General features: G+C 38.6%; 1 protein-coding gene across 8 annotated transcripts in view; it reads right to left on the bottom strand.

Moving 5' to 3' along the window:
* Nucleotides 1-5109: 5109 nt before the first annotated feature.
* Nucleotides 5110-22658, bottom strand: part of CNOT4 (CCR4-NOT transcription complex subunit 4) — a 137917-nt gene continuing 120368 nt past the window's right edge. For 4 of the 8 annotated variants that reach the window (XM_026511577.4, XM_026511566.4, XM_048212723.2 and 1 more), the window contains 2 exons: nucleotides 7210-7422; nucleotides 5110-6501 (listed from right to left, as the gene is read on the bottom strand). In XM_026511577.4, coding sequence (XP_026367362.2) covers nucleotides 6200-6501; nucleotides 7210-7422 — 515 coding nt within the window. In that variant the 3' untranslated portion in view covers nucleotides 5110-6199. The remainder of the gene's footprint in view (nucleotides 6502-7209; nucleotides 7423-22658) is intronic. The other 4 variants (XM_026511579.4, XM_026511583.4, XM_048212724.2 and 1 more) reach the window with 1 other exon arrangement.

Genomic DNA, 22658 nt, shown 5'->3' on the forward strand with positions numbered 1-22658 from the left:
ATCCTTATCATAGTCATTCTATAAATATAAACAAGAAATTTCACAAAGCACTTGCAGCTTTGGAACAGAAAGGGAGTATGACCAATGTCATGGATAAATGTGGTTGAGGATGGGTGACAATTAGTTCTAGCTCTGCTGTTAAATCTGTGACCCAGGACAAAAACCCAACTTCAGGCTTATTCATTTACCTTTTGCATATTATAGAGACTGATGAAAGCTGAGGAATGCATGCTACTGGAACGAAATAAAAAAAAAATGATCTGAACTACATGTAATATGCATGGCATTTTAATAACAGCATTTAGTTTTGTGAATGGTTAGGTAAAAATAACAAAGCTGCATATCATTATTTCTTTTCAAATGCTCTTAGTTATAAGCCCTAGGGCTTTTAAATCATCCAGACCCCCCCCCACACACACAAATTCTATTTGGCCGATTAATTTAGATTGCTCTTGTACACCTACTTTCTTCAACAACGAAGGGATGCTGTGGAAGGAGGTGACATGACTCTACTTACAAACATCTGCCTAATACGCTCAGTGTCCCTCAGGGATGGATCAAATGGATCAATTCATTCTTTACCGTGGCCAATTCTTTCTTCTCGGATGCGCCCTAAACATTTGGGCCAATGCTCATGTTCTTTCCCAACTTATTTGGGTTACCCCTAATAACATAATAATTTTACCCTTTAAAGGGATTTTTCTAATTATATACTCATTTCTTTAAATCGATTTGTTCAAAAATAATTTTAGAAATGTATATTTGAAGGCAGCTCTTCCTGGTAGGGAAACTGCCTGAGTGTCTGAAGGCTATATCTGGACTAAATTAGCAATGTGTTAAGCACAAAGGAGCACTGCTTTTTGCAACAAAATGAGTATTTGGTTTTTTTAAAGAATTCACGCTAATGACTTGAGTCATCTTTCACTTGGATAGACCACTTGGGCAGAAATAGCTACATCTGACAGGATATGTTTCATGATTATGTTTAAGGTATATAAGCTAACTTTAAAAAATTTACATACCCTAAATATAATAAGGACCTCAAATCAAATGATGTCGGTAAAAAATTAGCTAAAACTCAAATACCGTGTGCAGGGTATGCCACGTCTTCGAGCTCACGCAATTGTGTGGAAAAGCACTTACTGCATTCCGCTCTCTATTGGCTACTGCGGCATAATCCTTGTGGAGAGACATCGTTGACAGTTAGTACCTGTTCGAGAATTACAATTCATATACAGTTAAGGATTGGGGATTCTTGCCTCCTCTGCAATTTCTAGAGTCGTTCTAATTCAACGTAGCCTAGAAAATGACCCACATCCATCTGACTTGCAACACCCTTCCCCCCAAAACCACAGTAACACTTGCCTTTAACATCCAGGCTAATGTTTTAACCATTTAAGTAATCCCCTGTATGATGAGCTTTTGGAAAGCAAACTACTGACTATTATTCAAAAGAGCTTCACTGGAAAAGAGGATGTTAAAAACCTCTTCAGAGAAACCACTTCAAGATAAACAAAACAAATGTGGGTAGGTGCCTTTCAAACCAAGGAATATACAACATGGCAGCTAGTGCTCATTGGCCAATAGCAAGAAGCTCCCCCCCCCACCTTATTGCCTGACAAATTATGCCTCTTAACTTATAAAATCAGAGCACAAATCTGGACTAAGATAGTAGATTAAGCCTATATATTTAATTTCATTTCTCCCTAAAGATCTACTGAAATAAGAAAAGAAAAAAAACGGAGAACGTGAGAAGAGACAGCAGAACAAAACTGGCAACCTAGAAAGTTGATGGTTGAGTGAACTCAGCTGTTCTGAGAAGCCTGAAGCTAAGAGTGGGGAAAATGAGATTCAATGCAATTTATACCACAGAATCTTCAAGAACACAGAAACTGACAGTGCCAGGTGCCCCTAGGACCAAGGACAAAATGTGCAGGGTGGGGCTATAAATAAAGATGACTGAGAAAGCTGTTGTAAGAAGTTAGCTCCCTAGATTTGTTTCCCAACTCCACACAATGGTGCAACCACTTGTATCCTAAGTGGGTAGATATCTGGAGACTTAATCCCTGGAAAGGAAAGAACTCAAAACAGGGATTAAGGGAATAGATGCATAATGAATTCAGTGCCTACCAATACAGCTCTGGCAGTCAGACCCTTACCCTCTAGGCCAGCCTTCATATGACTCTTCACGGAACTGACCAGCCCAGGAGAAAAGGCCTAAAGACAGTGACAACAGGGGCTCTCCAGCACAAAGCCCATCCAGATCTTCCAACAGTGCAGTTCAAAGTTGGCAAGCCTTCACACTTCCAAAACTTCCTATCAGCTTTTTATAGTCTTATTCCTGAGTAGATAATCTGAGAAGTCTCTAATATGGCAGATGGAGATCAAAGAATATAAAACCAACTCTACAAATACAAAACTGCAAATATAAACAGTAACATTGTAATAAAACTTCCTAGAAAGAATAGCAAAAGAGAGAGATGGAAAATTGGTAAAATGGTAAAAAAAGAAAAGCAGAAGGAAAAGTCCAGGAGGTCAATATTTAAATAATGGGATTTTTAGACAGAGAGAACAGGGAAAATAATAGCAAGAAATTCATTAGTGAAATGAGAAAATTTCCCAGAACTGAAGGACACGAGTCACTAGATCTCAAAAATCTGTGTGCCCATTGTGGGCAGCACGATGAATTAAAATTGAGCCATACCAAGGAACACCATTGTGAAATTCCAGAACATGGAATACAATTTTTATAAGCTTCCAGATAGGGAGAAAAAAAGATTACACATAAAGGATCAGAAAGCTTTGGGCTTTTTAACAGCAATACTAGAAGCAAGAAGACAGTAGACTCATGCCTGTAAAGTTCTAAAGGGAAAAATCTCTACAATTTATAATCCTGTGTCCACTAAACTATCAACTGAGATTATTTCCAGATACGCAAATTACTAAAATATTTATCTTCACACACCTTTCTCAAGAAGTTAGTGGAGGATGCCACTCCCACAAAATTGGAGACTTAAAAAAAAAAAAGTAGGATGGAACATATAGGAAGATTGGTTGGGGTGGGGAGAAGACCCAAGAAAGGAGCGAGGCAAAAGAAGTTGCAGGAATGGCAGCTGTGCACCAGACTGGAGTCTGGTGGTGACTCAGGAGAGACATACCGAGGGCTGTCGATACTAAGATTCCCACTGCTCTTATACCAAGACTGCCAGTCAGTTTGGCTCAGGTTCTTTTTGATACTTATCTGATTTTGACCAAACCTAGTGGAATTTCTGTTCTCTCCACCATGCCCTGGAGGGCGAATTGATCAGCCTAAATTAAACACCCCAATCCCCCAGGTTATGCTTTGGCACCTGAGAGGACTGGAGGGAAGGAAGGGTGAGCTGAGACGCAGAAAACAGACAGAAGACTGCTTCTTCAGTCCATGTCTCTGCCAGACACCCAGGACTGGACTCACATACCAGTCCCGCCATGTGCCCCGACTGTGGTGGACCCTGTTTTCCAGGATTCACTTGGGACCTTGTACACTGCCCCAGAATTGGCTTTTATAAATTACCAGGGAAGCCAAAGCCAAATTACAACCCAGAGAGGATTTTGTCGATCTCCTAAAAGCCTTGATCTAACAGTGACAGTCCTGCCCTTTCCTTACACAGCTAAGTTTTGGTGTGCAGCTCAGCTTTTAAAATCCAAACAATGTGTTATTCAGGGAGACACACGTTAAGTGACAAGACTCTAAAGAAAAGAAAGGTTAACCCGGAAATCGAGATAATGGTTATTTGTGGATGGTGGAAAGAGAAAAGGAAGTATAAGTGGAGAGGGGCAGGGAGGGAGTCCTTAGGATAGGGCAGGTTCTATGTTTAACTTGGGTGGTAGGCATACAGGTGTTGTTTTATGATTACTCTTTAAATGATATTTACGCTTTATAGTCTTATATATGGTTCGTTGAACGTACATACAATCACAGCACAGACGCAAAGTCGAATTTCCCTTCTTTTACAGAAAAAGCAACATTTTTATTGATATATCCATATCTCAGGAATATCCAAGCCCTGCTTCCCCCAAAAGCCTTAGGTACAATTCACTGCTACCTGAATATTATCTGTGTGTTGACCCATCACTTTGTAGTGCAATGTGAAAATTTGGGAGACCAAAGCCAAGTTCACAGGACAAAGAGAGTCTGCAGTTTCTAGTCCTCTATCACAGTAACATTTTGATTTAAAAAAAACCACAAAAACCAAAACGCAAAAAACAATTTACTATTCATGTGGTAACATCTATTTGTGGTGATATTTGAGGCTATCCTGTGTTTTTCAAAGACTGCATTGAAATTGTTTTTTGTGCATTTTGTTTTTTTGTTGTAAAGGAAAGTACAAAGTACAGGTAAGAAAAAGAAATCAATCTGAAAGCACAGAACACACGATTTAGAAGATCTACTTAATTCATTCAACAATGATTCCATTACTGGATGTGGCCAAAAAGGTGCAAAGTTCAGCTTTGGACTTATGAATGTAATCCAGGCCAGGAAACGCAAACCATACAGATCTCAGGAATCTGGTAGGAAACACTTCATTCTGTCCCCCACCCTCTTCTGGTCAGTGGTGTGACCATCTTCCCACTGTCAGGTACTCCCTAGAATGGGTTGGCCATAGAAGATCTGTCTGTGAGATGTCTCCATCAGAGACATTATGGTCTCCCAATCTCTTTCCCAGCATGGCACTCACACACGGCACTCCTATGTGCACACCACACCGGCTAGTCCCACCAGGCCTCCCAAGCCAACCAACATCTCAGCACACCAACAGCTCATCTGCTCCTTCCTGGCACATGACGCTTCTCAGCTGGGAAGTCTGGGTCTGCATAATACAATAGCACAGGGAGGTATCTTCTACCAAAAGCGGCAGGAAGAGGAACTCTTGAGGACAAGGTGGGCTGATCTTCAAAGACGGCCAAGACTGACAATAAGACGAATTCTTTTTCTCATTTCTTCTTCTGTACCATTTTTACTAGTGTTGAACATGTAAAATCAACGGAAACATCTGATGATTGTTGTCACAAAATGTTTCAAACTCACATACAACAAAATGGAAAAACAAAAACAAAACAGCCCAAGGGTCATCATCAAGTTTTCTGTTTTATTTAAGATTTTAGTTTTAATTCTGAAGAAAGAGGTACATTTCCTTGTTTTTAGTTTTAGCGTCAGGTTATAACCAGGTTTCTGTTTCCTTTTCTCCTGTCTTTTCAATACTGCACAAACGTCCAGAAACTACAGGGTTAAGTAAAAGCTGCAGGCAAGGAGGGCAGAGATTTGCTCCTGATGGTGATTAGATGGCCCCAGAGCAGTGCTATCTCAGAGTGCCCCAGTCAGGCGAATTTAAGGTAAAAGAAAAAAAGATTCTGACAGAGGAGAAAGACTGAAGAAATCACTATTTCAGCTCTTATAGTTATGCACAGGTATTAAATCTGCGAATACTTTTTTTCTTTAAAACACTTGAATTTACTTTAAATCTAAAGCCAAAAATTTTTTTCTCCTTTCAAAAAAATCACTTCTCCCCTCCTTAAACTCTTTAGCAATAGGCCAGTTACTACTATAGATCAATTTGTCTTTCTATCAACTTCCAATAAATTCTTTTGCTTAATGACACAATCAAGTCCTCTCCATCAACTTGCCGAAAGAATTAAATTAAATTAAAAGCATTTTTCCCTGCAAGAGTGATAAGCTGAGTACAAGATGGATGCCAGGACCACTGCTTTCCCCCATGCACTTAGCAATCTCATTTCAATTAACCTGGTTTTCAAACTTTTGCAGTTGATAATGCATTTACTTGACCTTTCCTAAAGATTAATCGTCATTTTCTGCTAAGCAGATTATGTCATTATTATGCGCAACAGACAGACAGTAATTTTCTAAGTATTGAGACTGCCCTTTGATTTTTTTTTTTTCCTCCTTAAAAAAGGCATTTGTAGGAAACATTCAACAGCGTCACTCAAATGCTGGATCAACAGAAACTTTTACAATTAAAAAAAGAGAGAGAGATGGTAATGACCCTGTGATCGCATTGCATCTGGGGGTGGGGAGAAAAAAAATTGATCGGGAACTGGATTCTTCAGAACGTAAGAGATGAGAAGGGAGCGGTAGGTGGGCTGAGAGGGAGAAAACAGGGTGGGACAAATCCTGCATTTTCTAATGGTGCCTCCTCTTTCCCTAATGGCGGTCCAGTGTTGAACTCTGTAGTAAATCTGTGGGGGTTTTGCTGGGGGGTCTGAAGGCTGTCTGAAAGCCTGGGGGTGGGGAGTGGAAGCTGGAAGGATTTGAAGGAGGAGGGTAGGGATTCCAACTGGCTCTGTGCAGAGGGATCTGTGTGCTGAAGGGGGCGCTGTGGTGGGTCTGTGACGGAGCAGCACTGGGGCCGTCCATCTCTGTGAGGGCCTGAAGGGATTTTAGCCAGTGTGGAGGATTGTCATCTTGAAGAGAGTCTAAACTGTTTCCTGAAGTTGCTGGAATACCTGAGGAGAGAAAAGAAAACAAGAGGGAAAACGGTGAGTCTGGGCAGAAAGAACCAGAAACCCATCCAATAGGGAATTTTTAAGGCAGGATTAGTTTATCCAAAAAGAAACAGAAAAATTACAGTCTTCAACTCCTTCCAAATAAGACCTTTTTAATCGTATGTGCTTTTTGACCCTCCACCCCCAAGGACGATTCATCGTGACAGAAACCCGTGCCTCCTCTTCCCCTACACAGACACCGTCCCCTGCTGTCACAGAGGCAGAGCTGCCAAACCGAGTCCCCACAGTTGCACACTGTCATTTCCCCATTGCGCTTCTCCTTCTCTGACAGGGATACGTAACCAAGAGAGCCTTATAATAGAGAGCTTTATTTTCAAAAAGTGGAGTATGTTCCTTTAAAAGGATAAGTCAGAAACTTTTGTACTTTGAGACCTGAAAACTACACACATGCTGCCAGACGTGAGCACCTGCTCACACCCGAAGAACAACCTAGGCGCCAAGTGCCTTATACAACGAGGCCGACAGAGTTAAACCGAGACTGCGCAACCCCGGAGAGCAAAACCGGCCACCCCACACTGGCGGCTTCGTGAAAAAGAAGCTTCTGTTGAAGAGACCTCTGGTTTTTTTTGTTTTTTTTTTTTTTTAATCTAATCGGTGCTAAAAACCAAACGATGGCAGTCAGTGGAGCTGAAGGAGCGAGAAAGTTACCTGTGATGATGGCTGGGTCTGTCCAGCTGCCAGGGCTGTCCCAACTCAGGCTGTCGGTGGTGGCAGGTTTGGACGTTGGTGCACTGTGGTTGGCGTTGGAGGGGGAGGAAGAATTGGGCAGTCCACCAAAGTTGATGTTAATGTTGGGTAGAAGTGCCCTTAGCCCGTCCTGCCATTCCTTCATATTTAAACTCTCTACAGAACTGCTGTTGTCTGGGAGATTTACCAACAAAAAAATGAAAGATAAAAAAAAAAATAAAAAGCTGACGTTAGAAACATATGTTGTTCTTTAGTGGTTAAGCGGGAGAAGAATTATTCTTTCTTTACTGAGCATTTGAGATGGGTTGTCCTAGCAAGATAAACGTGGTTAGGATTTTCCTCATGAGCTCAAAGCCCCTGAAATCAGCGAGGAAAGACTTGCTCAAGGATCAGGAGAGGGAGCGTCTTGTCCTTCTTATAGACACTTCACCATCTTGCGCTTGTAAATCAATAATCCAGTTTAAAGACTCCATGCTCCAGAGCACAACTGAGTTCCAGGTACATTATGAAGTTTCAGTCAGGGAGGCATTTAGCCAGCTGAGCTGATTTACGCTATCAAGCCTGCAAAGTTCAATATAGGAGCTCATTTCTGAGCCCGTTAAATGGAAGAAAAGTCATTTTATGAAGAATAAACATAAGCCAATAGAAAAGGAAAAATAATTAAGTTCTTCCTGATGATAAAACTGGTAATGCATTTCAGAAGAGAAAGGCAGGAATGAATAGGCTTTTGAATTTGAAAAGAGTATTTTTCCATTAGTCATAAAGGCTGAGCAGGCAGGAGCTAAGCTACCTCTCAGATGGGATAATTTCCAGCACAGTCTACCTACTCTATTTCAACAGTTCTACTGATCATTTAAAACTCAAGTCCTGGAGTCCTACAGTTAGTTCGCTGGCTCTAGTTATGAATAGTGTCATACATGACAAGACACTATCAATGTAAAAAGGCTTTTTAGAAATTGTGACTAAACTAACTTGATCTACTACCATCCAGAATCCACATACTCTAATTGGCTGGAGGGGAAAGGGTGAAGCATAGCTACCAGATTGTTTTATTGGAAATAGGGATGTAGGTCAAACTATCAACTGAGGTTTTTGAGAAGAGCACAGAGAACTGATTAGCAATCATCACTGATGATGATGGTGACGACGACGATGATATTCTATCAGGCAGTCTGTGATATTTGGTGAATTCAGAATTTTCTTTTTATAATTTTGCTTTGCTCAAATTACTGTTCTATGCCAAACGGTATCATGTTTCAGCAAGTGAAGCATTTAACCCGACTGACCTTATTTATAAAAAGAAAAAAAGAAACCACAACCAAACCCAACAAAAGTCATCCCTGAATTACTAAGATGAAGAAGAGGTCGTCTACGCCATACAGACAAGTCAAGATAAGGGAAAATAAATTCTTCAAATCGACTTTCCTTTCACAATCAATGCGGTTTCCTAAGGCTCACCCTTCTGTCTGCATTCCACTTTACACCTGCATTAAGTTGTACAATTTACAAGGCTCTCTCAGAGTCAATTATTATTTCATTTGACCCTCATGTTGTGAGGTAGGCAGAGCAGGGAGAATCATCTCCGTCTAACAGATAAAGAAACACACTCCAGAATAACTTGCTCAAGGTCGCATAACTGGTATAGGAAGGACTTGAACCCAGACCCTATCGGAGTTGTTTTTTTTTAATAACACCAAGCTCTCTCTCTTGATCTACATGGTACAGACTATTAACTGACTTTTTAATGGGTCCAATATTTAAGGGAAAACCCAGGGGCCTATAAGACCCATGACTAAAAGGAGGCAAAAAAGAAACACAGCAACATTACAGTATGTCCACTGGCCACGATTAGCAGGACAGAGAAATATTTCGGCTGAGGGAACAAACTGGTCTCTGCAGTCAAGTCAGGGGTTGGGGGGATTTCTAATGAACAATGCAATCATCATTTTCACTCTGGCTCCAACTGCATGAGGCACTAACAAAGTTCTAAAATACCCTCTGTTACAGGAAGGTTTGGTGGCTATGCCACATTTGAACCTTTAAAGTGGTCAAACTGTCAGACCGAATAACTTAAAATGGTTTTCAATCAACCAGAAACTGAACTCTAAACAAGGAGAGCTTCTCAGGAAGGAAAAAAATCCCCCTGATATAAAAAGATGACGTATGACCACATGGGAAAATTCTGAGGGAGATTAATGCTCTTGAACTAAGTAGCCGAAGTCAATAAGAAGCCTATACAGATGATTTGAGCCCCTCTTTTCCACTGAATCGAGAAAAAGAAAATACCCCATAACTCAATAATACCAATTTTCTCCTTACTTTTGCTTTACATTTAGTGAGAACTGGAACTAAGGAACTCTTAATTTTGCATTAACAGAATAATATTTGCACTTATATAGTTTATTTGAAAATTAGTATTGCAATAAAGTCAAAAGACATTTGTGCAGGAGTAGTAGGGGATATATAGGAACTCTGCACTTTCCACTCAGTTTTGCTGTAAACTTAAAACACTCTAAAAGACAAAGTATTTTTTAAAAAGATGTTTCTCTGATTTTAGACTAATGAAATCAAGCAAGAGTACAGCTGACTCTTGAACAACATAGATTTGAGCTGCATGGGTCAACTTACAGGTAATTTTTTTTTTTTTTCGATAAATACAGTACAGTCCTGTAAATGTATTTTCTCTTCCTTATGATTTTCTTAGTAACATTTTCTTTTCTCTAGCTTAACTTATTGTAAGAATACATATAACACACAAAATACGTGTTAATTGACTGCTTATGTTATTGGTAAGGCGTTCCGGTCAAGAGTAAGCTATTAGTAGTTAAGGTTTTGGGGAGTCAAAAGTTATACATGGATTTTTTATACGTGGTGCCCCTAGCCCCAAGTTGTTTAACGGTCAACTGTATGTTGGCCAAAGAAACTCACATATGGCACATGATACAGAAACAGTGAAAAACTCAGATCATCCCACGTGAACTATGATTATAAGATAGCTTGAGAAATAAATTAGCTAGTTTATAATTCTTACAATCTTGCCAAAAAACAAAGTCATGTACCTAGACATCTTGGGACCCTGAGAGCACAGATGACTGGTTTACAGTGAAGCTGCAAGTGTCACAGAGACATGGATGGACATCTTTAGCTCTCGGACCACTAATTCCAAGTAACTTAGAACAAGAAGAGAAATGTTCTTCAGCTTTCTCCACTGTTGCTATGTCAAGTGTTGGCACAAAGAAAGGGCAAATGAAAGGAAATTAAAGTCTACTTTCCCCAAAACAGCTCTCTAAGCCCAGCCGTACTCGAAATCACCTCCTTTACCTCCCTATCCCCCACTGCCTCTGACTCAAATTTGTTCTGGCAATGAAGGCTTCTGGTAATCCATTCCTTGCACTATACAACAGCAAGGGTTATTAACCTCAACACTACTAGCATTTTAGACTACATAAGTCTGTGTTGGGGGGCGCTGTTCTATGCATTACAGGATGTTTAGTAGCGTCTTTGGCCTTCACCCACCAGATACCAAGAGCTCACACACCCCAGTTCTGACAACCAAAAATGTCTCCAGACATTGCCAGATGACTCCTGGGGGAGCCAAAATGGTCCCTCATTGAGAACCACTTACACAAAGGAAGTTGGTTCCTTTGTATCCGGGCTCTGAAAAATCCTACTTGAATACATATTTCCCTTTAAGATAGTACCAGAACTTTGATCACTGGACTCAACTTGATGCAACTTCATTTCCCTTTCTTGATACAGGATTTCACAGTGAGGTGCAATTCAGAATGTACAAGTCAGTAGGTCTAATAGAGAAAATACTGGGCTGAAAACTGCAGACGGCCTGTGTAAGTCAGCTCTACACTGGTAATTAATACACCCTAAGCATCTAAGGCTCTTAATATCCCAGGGCTCTATTTCATAAATAGGAATAACATCTGCCTTATTCTCTTGTAGGGACAAAATGAGAGAAGAGAAAGCAATCTGAAGCCCATTTATTACTTGATAAATGGCTAACAACAATTTTTTATCAGTACTCAATACTGAATAGACAGTAAACTTTCCAAAAAGCCAAGGCAGAGGACTCCTCACTTGCCAGAAACTGGCTCTGTACAAACAGTTTCCTCCTCAGGAATGTAGGGGTAACAGCCAGCATCTTCACAGAGGGACCACGTAGTCAATCTAAATGACAAGCCTTCTCACCACCAAAATATTACAAAGACAAATAAGATATGGAAAGCACCTTAAACTTTCCACAAGCAAAGCACAATGAAAATCAAGTTACTGGACATATTTTATATTAGAAATGACACTATTTGATTTTTAAAGTATTTAGTTGTAGGATAACACATTCAGGAAAAATTGTATATTTTTAAAGGATTGTTAATAATGTTTAAATGTTTTATAATGTTAAAAAAGCTAATTTTAATTTATGATTTTCAAATATGTACAACAAAACACTACCTTTGGGTCTAAATAATTTGAGGGCAGGAAAGCAGGTCAAGTTGTTTGTAGTAGTTTTATTTTTCAGTATAGAACTCAGAGACATAAAATTTAAAATACCTTCAAGGTGCCAAATACCAAATTCGCATATGCCACTGGGTAAGAAGTATCAGTATACCTTCGGTTTCCCTGGATCAGAACACCACAGAGAAGAAATTATGTCTAAAATTCGGCCAGCCTGCCGATTACCTAACACCCAGTCCATAACACGTTGGTCACAGCACACTAAGCAAGTTGACAAATCTGGTTTTTAGCAGCAACAGCAACAACAAAAATGATAAAATGTACGTGTTGAGATGGCCAAGATCAAAGTCAAAGCAACTATTTCCTGAAGGCATACAGTTTGCAAGGAGAACAAACAACTTCAACTTTGTCTCCAGTTCTCAAGGAGTTTAAAGTCGAGAGGGTGAGACAATGTAAATACGGGAAAAGTTCAACAACTACAGTCTGGACGAGCAACAGAAGAAATGTCCCTGGGTTGTACGTGATTAATAAGTGCTGTAAAGTGTAGTAGAGAGAGAGGCCAGGGAGGCACACATGTGGAAATGTCGGGGGGGGGGGGGCGGTAGTAAGAACAGGAGCAGTCATTCACGGAGTGGTTTTACTCATTCCATAGACACCCTGAGTCTCAAACATCCACAGCAGGTTGAAACGATTTTTGGTATATTTACAGAACACTAGACTAGTCTAACTACTAAGTAGGATATATAGAGAAAGACATGTTTTATAAGCAATGGCTCCACAGTTGACCCTGACGCAACGTGGGTCTTAATTGTGCGGGTTCACTTACATGCGGATTTTTTTTCAGCACAGCACTATGAAATGTATTTTAATATTTATATTAAATATATTTTCTCTTTTCGGTGTCTGTAACTCCTGCATTGTCCAACGGTCAACTGTATTATAAGATAAAATTAAGCTGTCATCTGCCATCGCATCTTTGACAGAAAATCCTAAAGCAGGAAAAGATGAATGGCTTAGGCAAAAACACACAGCATTATAGCGGCTAAGTGGGTTTCTCTCCTTTCTGTTCCTCAGAGTAACTGCGACGTGTTCATCATTACGAAATGCAAAACTTTGCTACCAATGGCAGAACTGTGGGAAAACCTATTCTTTATAAGTTGTCACTGGTGACAAAATAGTGAGTTTTTCCAGTCTGCATAAAATCTTCACCTGAAAGACTGGTGTTCAAACTGGTTTCAGACTGCAAAACCATCTCAGCGGCCCCTGGGGAGGAAGCTGAGGGGACAGGGCACGAGGACAGCACATCCTCCTCCCATCCTGCTTTCCTCTATGTCACATATTAGGGCGCCATGTAAGACTGCATTCGAAAAACAGTACCTGCTGCTCAGCGAGGGGACAGAAGATCTGCATGTAATGACAACACGGTGAGATAAAACACATGTAAGGGGAACCTGAAAACAAAAGGCTATCCCAAGTATTTGTTTCCTCTAGTACAGTCTGTACCACCAGGTCAGGATTTTCTGTCTCCTCTCGGAAGCCTTGACTCTACCTTCATTTTTGGCACCATCTCCGCAAGGTCCTTTTGCTAGAAACACATAGGCCTTATTAATTAAACTGGCTAGATGCAGCTCAATTCACAAACCCACCCATTTCTCTACTTTCCTGTTTGCTAGGGACAACTGGCCCGCCTATTCGGCCTTAGGCCATTTGTATCTGTCGCCCCTATGGCCAAAGACCTCTTGAATTTCAAGTTAAATTTCTATCAGTGCTCAAACCCTCCCCTACAGGGCAGTAGTCATCAAGAGTCCCAAATATGCCTTGAAGAGTTTATTCTGCTCTCCAGGTTTTAAGCCTTATCTAATGGTTACTCCTCAAAGCCCCAACTGGCAACCTGATCTTGCTTTCCAAAAACCTTTTATCTTCCTTTCCTTTACTGCTGTCCTTTATAGTTCAAAGTCAAAGGCTCCCTCCAGTGGCTAGGTTACTTAGTAAAACAAATCTTTCTTGGTACAAGCTGTTGCACATTGAAATTTAGTTCCCATTATGGTTACCCCATGTCAGTTAGACTCTCAAATATTTGTGCATTTTTAGGACACACAGTCATCCTATCTCAGGCTCTGCCCCCCTCTACAGCACCTCCCTACCCCACCTCACACTGTCATATATATGATCTCCTATCAGTTTTGGATGGAGTGCATCTCCATCAGTACAGGATTTTAAGAAACCCTAAACTTTCTCCAAACTTCAACAACATATCTCTAACCAACTCAAACATAAATGAATTATGCTTGTCCTTATATGTTAAACCAAACTTTAAAGAGCACACAAAATTTCTCCTACCAGAACACGAAAGCAAGCTTTATCGTATCGGCATGCTGTGCTTTTTAGGTGAGCCTCAGAAATAATTTCAATTTATAAACTAAAATTTGAAAGGAAAATGACTTCAAGTTTATGGAAAATGTTATTCTTCTTAAACAAAAAGAAATGACACTCACATTTCTAGGATTATGCTTATTATAAACCAAAACAGACCAGTACTGCAGAGCAGATTTAATGGGGCACAAAATGTTAAGGATTTAATATATTTGAAAGTAGAGATTAAACTAAGTGAAAAATCCTAAGAACTCAAATGAAAAAAAGTTCTGACAACAGAAGAACTTGAAAAAAAGTAGCAATAAAAAGCAACCAAGATTTATTATTACTAATAGAAGGAAGCAGAAATGACATAAACAGGAAAAGAGAGGCCATGAGGGTCAGCTAAATATGGTCTGGACTTCCTGGACTCTGCCTTTATTTTGTGCTTTTTTCCCCTCTCTAGAATGCTTTCCTGATTTCTTCTAATTAATTTTTATTCAATCTTCCCAAAGTTTAAGTCTTTTCTCTTCCACTCAGATCATTCTAGAATAGTACTTGTGGCCTGAACCACAATCACTGGGCAGCAAACTGCTGTGACCCCACTATGGTTGCTGCTCACCCTTAGACCTCTCAACTCTACTGCAAGGCCTGTAAGGATGTATTTTGTGTATCGTTCAGCCTGTTGCTGTCTCAGAAATTTGATGTGCCACAAGATATCTGCTGAATCAAAGATCCAACTTGAGAAGAGCTGAAAAATCACTTTCCCCTAAAAAGCCTGTTTAATTCATATTTGTATAATGCTATGAATCAAATCACGCTCTCCAAACAGATGCAAATCTTTCTGAAAGCAGGAATCAGCTAGGTTGGGAGGGGAGGGCAAAAGGCTTTTGTGCATGTAAACAGAGGGAAAGGAGCCATTATAATGACAAGTTTTCAACAGTGTTTGAGATGCATGTACACTTTTTAAAATCCAATGCACCAAAATTAAAAAAAGAATGCCTGGGTGATACTAAATGCTCCTCTGGTATGAACAAAGTCCTGTGGGCATAAAGAAGAAAATGAACTATTCCGCCACTCTGCATGCAGGATAAGTGATGACTCGAGAAGCTGATATTGAAGAGGACATGGGCATTCCATACAGAACAGACAGCAACAGAGGCAGCTGATCTAAAATAGAATGAAAGTATTTCAAAATGTAAGTAGATGTGTTTTGCACAATGTGTACCCTTTTCTTCTCGAATGTTCCTGTCAGTCTGTTTTAGGGGAGAATCAGATCATCCCATGAGAACCAGGAAAACATCCAGATGTTTGTCTTATGACAGATCTAAGGAAGCAGAATCTATTTTTTAAAAATGGAAAAATACTTACAGAAAGATGTCTATATATAAAGCTATATAGAGAATGAGGAAAAAGTACACTTGGAAGTTAATGCAAAAGATAAATACATCTCAGAAGCATTATAGACTGGATCAGATGGAACCTGAACCAGAACACAGAAGCAACAGGGCTAAAGGATGGGAGGGGCAAAAATCGAATATAAGAAATCTATAAAATCTGAAATTGGAAGCGCAAAGGAAAGCATTCAAGTGAACACAAACTGAGCACTAGGAACAAAGCACTGTGAGGCGATCCAAAGACAATCGGGGGGCTTATCATCCAGGAGAGCATATAGAAGTCACCAGAACATGGTCTCACCAAGACAAATGACGAAAGTACACAGACATGGGGGGTTGCCGACCACCCTAACATCTCTGAGGTCTCAATCTGCTGGAAGAAAATAAACCTAATAAAACTGATCTCCTGACAATCTCTCTTGCCCAAGGTGGAAATAAGGAGTGAAACTTTTATTTTGGACTTCTGACCAACAAAGAACTCGTTGGCTGTTGTGAACATAACAGAAGCCCTAAGCGTTTGTGACATATTTTAGGATTTACAGAAGCAAGAAACGGGAATAACTTAGACTGGAGCTCTTGGATGGCAGGCACCCTGGCTGTTTCTGCAATTACCACAATGCACTGCAAATACTTGTTTATGTGATAGCTTTTGTCTGCTAGACTATGATCTCCTCCAGGAAAGGGGCCTTCATTTAATCCTCTTTGTATATCGTGTATAGTTCCCAAACCTGGACCTCAACAGGTATTTAATGCTTCCTAAACCAACAGCCCTGAACATCTGCTTCCAGATTTTTGGAGAAAACAGCTTTCCAAAAAAGGTTAAAAAAAAAAAAAAAGGATGGCTCAGGGTTGTCCCACGGTTATAGGGGACAGTGAGTCATAGGCCACAGAAGATGCTAAAATATGATTTTCTGATTATGCAAGAATAAGTGATTCTAACAAAGAAAAGAAACTGGGAGAAATCTAAAGAAACCAGTTGTTATACCCGGAGAATCCCATGGAATCAGAATTGAAAAGAAGGCTTAGAAAAGATGGATGGAGGTAAAAAACCTACCTGTCTGTAAGAGTGTCATAATCCTTGAAGACTACAATCAGAACACATAATGATCTGAAGCTTGTGGACAATGCTGAAGGCAAGAAAAAGCTAAGTTTGGAATAGGAGAAAATTAGGAAAAGCCACTGTGCAGCCTGGTGTCATAACGTTAAGCCCCAAGAGAAGGCAGAGCTATGCAGTTCCATCTTCATTTTGCTTCTTTCCATCTTCTTTGTAAAAAGAGCACGATCCTCAAACCAGAATGGACAGAGTAAGCAATGTGGAGAAGAGAACTGTAAGTCAGTAAAGATGCAAAGACAGTAAAAGAACATCCACTTAATTTAAATGAGTTTTAAATCTTTAGGTGCAAAATGAATTCTATTCCAGGGAATTAATCCTCACAGATGTGATCACAAAACCACTGTTAAGATAAGCGCTGGAAAAGGAGAAAATGGCAGACTAGAGAAGCTACATACTTATAATTAGTTCTTGGGAAAATCTGAAACAGATTAGGAGCTGGATGATTTCTTTAGAAATGAGTGACAGGTTTAGTAAGCACTGCTGCTCTATTGCTTGCATTTGGTGGCATTTTACATGGAAAATAATACGTAGCATTTTGGCTAGAACTTTGGCTGCCTTCCAACTGAAGTACACAGGAAGTTTAATCTTGAAGTGGAATAGGTAGTCATGGAGGGAGCTTCTACTGACAACTGGTTTCCACTGGAAATGTCCTCTTTCTTTATACTTGGTCGCTTTCCTTTCTTCTTCTGCGACATGCCCAAACTCAAGACTTTGAAACCAGCTACCTTCCCATCCCACTGACACATCAAATCCATAAAACAAATGGCATAGAGTGATCAATGAGAGCCAAAATGCACTTCTATAAAGAAGGAATCATAGCAAAATAATTTATTCTGTGGATGGGCTTTCTGGGATATCCTAAGTATACTATGTCTTGAATTTAGCAGTTTCTGGTAAGTTTTCTGATGGTAATCTTTTGGGATATGATGTAAAGCGTAGCACTGGATAACAGCAGTGGTTAGATGAATTTTTACAGAACTTAAAGTACTGTGTGTCAGCCTAAAAGTTTCTGTGATACTACTCCATTTACAACTGTACCAAAACCAATGAAGATATCTAGGAATAAACCTAACCAAAGAGGTGAAAAATCTATACTCTGAAAACTATAAAACAGTGATGAAAGAAACTGAAGATGACATAAAGAAATGGAAGACATTCTGTGCTCATAGACTAGAAGAACAAACATTGTTAAAATGTCTATACTACCCAAAGCAGTCTACACATTTAATGTGATCCCTATCAAACCACCAACAGCATTTTCACAGAGCTAGAACAAACAATCCTAAAATTTGTCTGGAACCACAAAAGACCCCAAATCGCCAAAGCAATCTTGAACAAGAAAAGCAAAGCTGGAGGCATCACAATTATGACTTCAAATTATATTACAAAGCTATAGTAATCAAAACAGTATGGTACTGGCACAAAAATGGACACATAGATCAATGGAACACAACAGAAAATCCAGAAATGAACCCACAATTATATGGTCAATTAATCTTTGACAAAGCTGGAAAGAATATCCAATGGAAAAAAGACAGTCTGTTCAACCAGTGGTGTTGGGAAAACTGGACAGCAACATGCAAAAGAATGAAACTGGACCACATTCTTATATCAAACACAAAAATAAATTCAGAATGGATTAAAGTCCTGTGAAATCTGAACCCATAAAAATCCTAGAAGAGAGCACAGGCAGTAACATCTTTTTGATATTGCCCAAAGCAACTTCCTTCTAGATATAGCTCCTGAGGCAAGGGAAACAAAAGCAAAAATAAACCACTGGGACTACATCAAAATAAAAAGCTGCTGCACAGCAAAGGAAATAATCAACAAAACAAAAAGGCAAGCTACAGAATGGGAGAAGATATTTGCAAGTGACATATCTGATTAAGAGTTACTATCCAAAATACATAAGGAACTTATAAAACTCAACAACCAAAAAACAAATAATCCAATTTAAAAATGGGCAGAAGACATGAATAGACATTTTCCCAAAGAAGACATAGAGATGACCAAGAGACACATGAAAAGATGCTTAACATCACTCATCAGAGAAATGCAAAACAAAACCACAATGAGATACCTCATACCTGTCAGAATGGCTAAAATAAAAAACACAAGAAACAACAGGTGTTGGTGAGGAGGTGGAGAAAAAGGAACCCTCTTGCACTGTTGGGGGAACGCAAACTGATACAGCCACTGTGGAAAACAGTAACGAGGTTCCTCAAAAAGTTAAAAATAGAACTACCTTATGATCTAGCAATTGCACTGCTGGGTATTTACCGAAAGGATACAAAAACAATAATTTGAAGGGATACATGCACCCCTATGTTTACAGTGGCATTATCTACAATAGCCAAGATATGGAAGCAGCCCAAGTGTCCACTGATTGAGAATAAAGATGTGGTATAAATATACAAGAATATCACCCAGTCATAAAAAAGAATGAAGTCTTGCCATTTGCAAAGACATGGATGGAGCTAGAGTATTATGCTAAGTGAAATAAGTCAAAAACAAACACCATACAATTTCACTCATATGTGCAATTTAAGAAACAAAACAAATGAGCAAAAGGGGAAAAAAGAGAGACAAGCCAAGAAACAGACTCCTAACTACAGAGAACAAACTAATGGTCACCAGTAGAAGGGAGATGGGCAGGGGAGAGGGATTAAATGGGTGATAGGGACCACAGAGTGCACTTGTGATGAGCACTGGGTGATGTATGAAAGTGCTGAATCACTATATTGTACACCTGAAACGAATATCATACTGTATGTTAACTGGAATTTAAATAAAATTAAAAAAAACAAATAAGTTTCTGTGACATTGCTTCCTGTATCTTTGACTCCATACTTTTTATCAAGCTCAGCAAAACCTACAAAGTTAATTTAAATAAGCAAATGGAAGCCAATTCTAGAGATGACAGAATCAGTAATTAAAATTACAGCTATTCAATTAAAAATCATCAAATTCTTCACACAAATGTTATTAATAATGTTACCAATAACATTTATCTATCTCTACAATCACATATAGTTCTTTCATAAGACAAACTTGTAAGATGGTGATACCCAAAAGGTATACTCTAACCTTATCAAATCGAAGCACAAAATTTAACAGGTATATACATTCAGATTTTTAAAAATGTATTAGGAAAATACAGTATGAAAGAGATCTAACTAACCAGTCATATGTATGAAAAAAGGGTCTAGTGGTTTTACAATAGGCTTATATCTAATATGACAAATGGGTAATGGAATTTCTAAAATGGTAACATTAAGACCATGTAAATAGATGTGCAATGTCTACATTAGCAATTGTAGGACAATGGGAAAACTGCAAATGAAACCATTCTGAGCCTCAGTTTCCTCACTTACAAAATGGGGGTAATACCTACCCCACAGCATATTTTTATAAAAGGACTCTGTAAACTGTAAAGGAATATACAAATATACAGAAGAATAGTTTTAATGAAAAAATAGATTATCTGATCACATCAGGATTATTAAAGTGTGAGCTTTCTATTTAAAAGAAAAGCATTCACTGTTCAATCAAAATATATGTAGAGGAGAACTAGACTACAGGGAGAATTAGAATCCATGCTAAGTGTAGAATAGTTGGAAGACCTAAGGATGCTTCATCTACCACTAGAAGTTACTAGACAAGTGGTAACTGCCTTCACATATTTGACAAGAAGTATAAATGGGAAACAGATTTTGGTTTCACCAAAAGAAAAAATTCTTTAACAATTACTAGTTGCCCTTAAAAGACTTTACAAATTGTGTTTTAGGGGAAGATGTACACACATTCACACACACATACGTATATTCATTTATGTATTTACGTATTTATTCAGGGGTATCACAAATGAGAAACTGGAGGTAAGAAAAGTGTTACTAGGTGACATTCTAAAAACTGCGAGTTTGGTGGGGGATGGTATTGAAGAAATAAGTAAACGTCAAGAGGAGATGTTCCCAGAGTTCAGAGATAAAGAAGCCAGAAGAAAAGGTCTGATCATGGAGTGGAGAGGGGAATCAACACTGAATGCCACAGTACAACCAAGACAGAAGTCGTAACTCATGTGCAAACGAATCTGAGTAAATGCTTCCAAAGTCTAGATGTAACGCAAAGCACACCCAGGCTTTGCAGGCCTCCGGAAGTAATCAGCCACCAGTATCACTCTCTCAACCATTAGCTTTCATTCAACAAACATTTTCTAAATGTTTACCCTGTATCTTCTTTCCTAAAAGTGATGCTGTTCTGCTTGTTGTTTTTTTCTTTAGTGTTTCACTAGAGGCTGGCCATTGTGAACAAAGTCAGTGATGGCTTTTGATTGTTCAGTTATGCCAATAAAACACTTTTATGGGGGTGTAAGTTCCTCTTCAGCTTTGTATTCATAACCAAAGTATTTTGCTACCTATGCAGCAAATCCCCATATGGTTATGTGTCTACTGAAATTCCTAAGATTTCTGATGTTCATAATTTTCTAAATTAAAAGATTTCCAAATTTTCTAAGGTTTTAAAAAACACCAAACCCAGTTTTTTACCCCATTTAATTACACAGCTTACTTTTATTTTGACAATGAAGATCAGTCTCATCTTTTTCTGAAAGATGGCTCCTATCTTATCTCATGGATTTAAATCAAAGTCAGAAAAATTCCCTAGAAAGACTAAAATTATCCATGCTCTGAAACACAATTTAAATTGACAAATTCTTCATAACCCAGCTATAAGCTTCATTCTTAGAAAGTATCATTTCAGACAGTAAAACAATAATTTGCTTTATTTCTTAATCTCAGAAAAAATTTCAGGAAATGAAATAACTTTCTCATTATTTTATACTAAAACTAAATCAAACAGATATGGGTATAGTCATGGTGATGTGGTAAACATTTCCAACCCAACAGACCAAGCAAGCACACATCTTTAAGAGTTCTTTCTCATTGTACTAGTTACAAACCAAGAGATATTTGTTCAAGTTTGGGATTCTTTTACAAATAAATGTTTGATTTTCAAAACAAGCACGTATATTGTGAAATCCAGCTATTTTAGCTATATGAAATGTCTGATTAAAAAAAAAAAGACTATTTTGCTGTTTCTTCCTCTATACTATTTATTCACATACTAGGGAAAATAAAAAACTTTTGTGCTTCCAATTCTAAAATGATGTCTGAATTTAAAAAGAATTAGTCCTAGTAAGAATGCATCCTTTCCTACCTAGAAAAGATAATACTCCTGTGGAGATTAGCATTTCAAAAAACTCTGATGAATTCAAAACTTAAATGCTCACCACCAGTTCACTAAGGGGCCTTAGTTTAAAAATCATTTAAAATAAACATTTATTTAAGTGTTCATCCTTAGTTATGATTTATTATAGTTGGATTTGAAAAAGACTGCCAAAGATACTCTTGACAGAACCAATTCTTAATCAATGTTGAACCCTACTATGAAGGAAGGCAGGAAGGAAAGAAGGAAAGAAGACCAGGTGAATACATTCTCAAATTCAGATTAGAAATAGCAATTCTTAGACCGGTGATGGGTAGTAAGGAGGGCACATATTGCATGGTGCACTGGGTGTTATACACAACTAATGAATCATCGAGCCTTACATCGAAAACCGGGGATGTACTGTATGGTGACTAACATAATATAATAAAAAATCATTATTAATGAAAAAAAAAAAAAAAAAAAAAAAGAAATAGCAATTCTTATTTCACCATATCCTGGAGCTTTATACTGAACTAGAACATTTCAGTGAAAAAAACAATTCTATTAAAGATTAAACATATTTGTAAAACACTGAATTTTAGTCATATTGTCTGGAAGATGTACATATTGTCTGGAAGTATTAAATGATTTTCAAAAGAGCTAAATAACTCAGGAGTTGGGGAGAGCGGGTAATACCGGTCTTACAAAGTCAAAAATCTTTATCGATTCAACATTTAACAGTTGCAGTGGTTGTTAATCTACTCCCAAACTCAGACTATGCTTACTGTTTAAATGTGCTGTTTTAAGAGAGAAAGAAGAAGAAAAAAAAAGACCACTTAAAACTAAATGCCAGTTTGGAAATAAGCTGAAAGATGGTA

This window comes from Ursus arctos, unplaced genomic scaffold (genome assembly GCF_023065955.2).
Source record: "Ursus arctos isolate Adak ecotype North America unplaced genomic scaffold, UrsArc2.0 scaffold_3, whole genome shotgun sequence".
NCBI lineage: Eukaryota > Metazoa > Chordata > Mammalia > Carnivora > Ursidae > Ursus > Ursus arctos.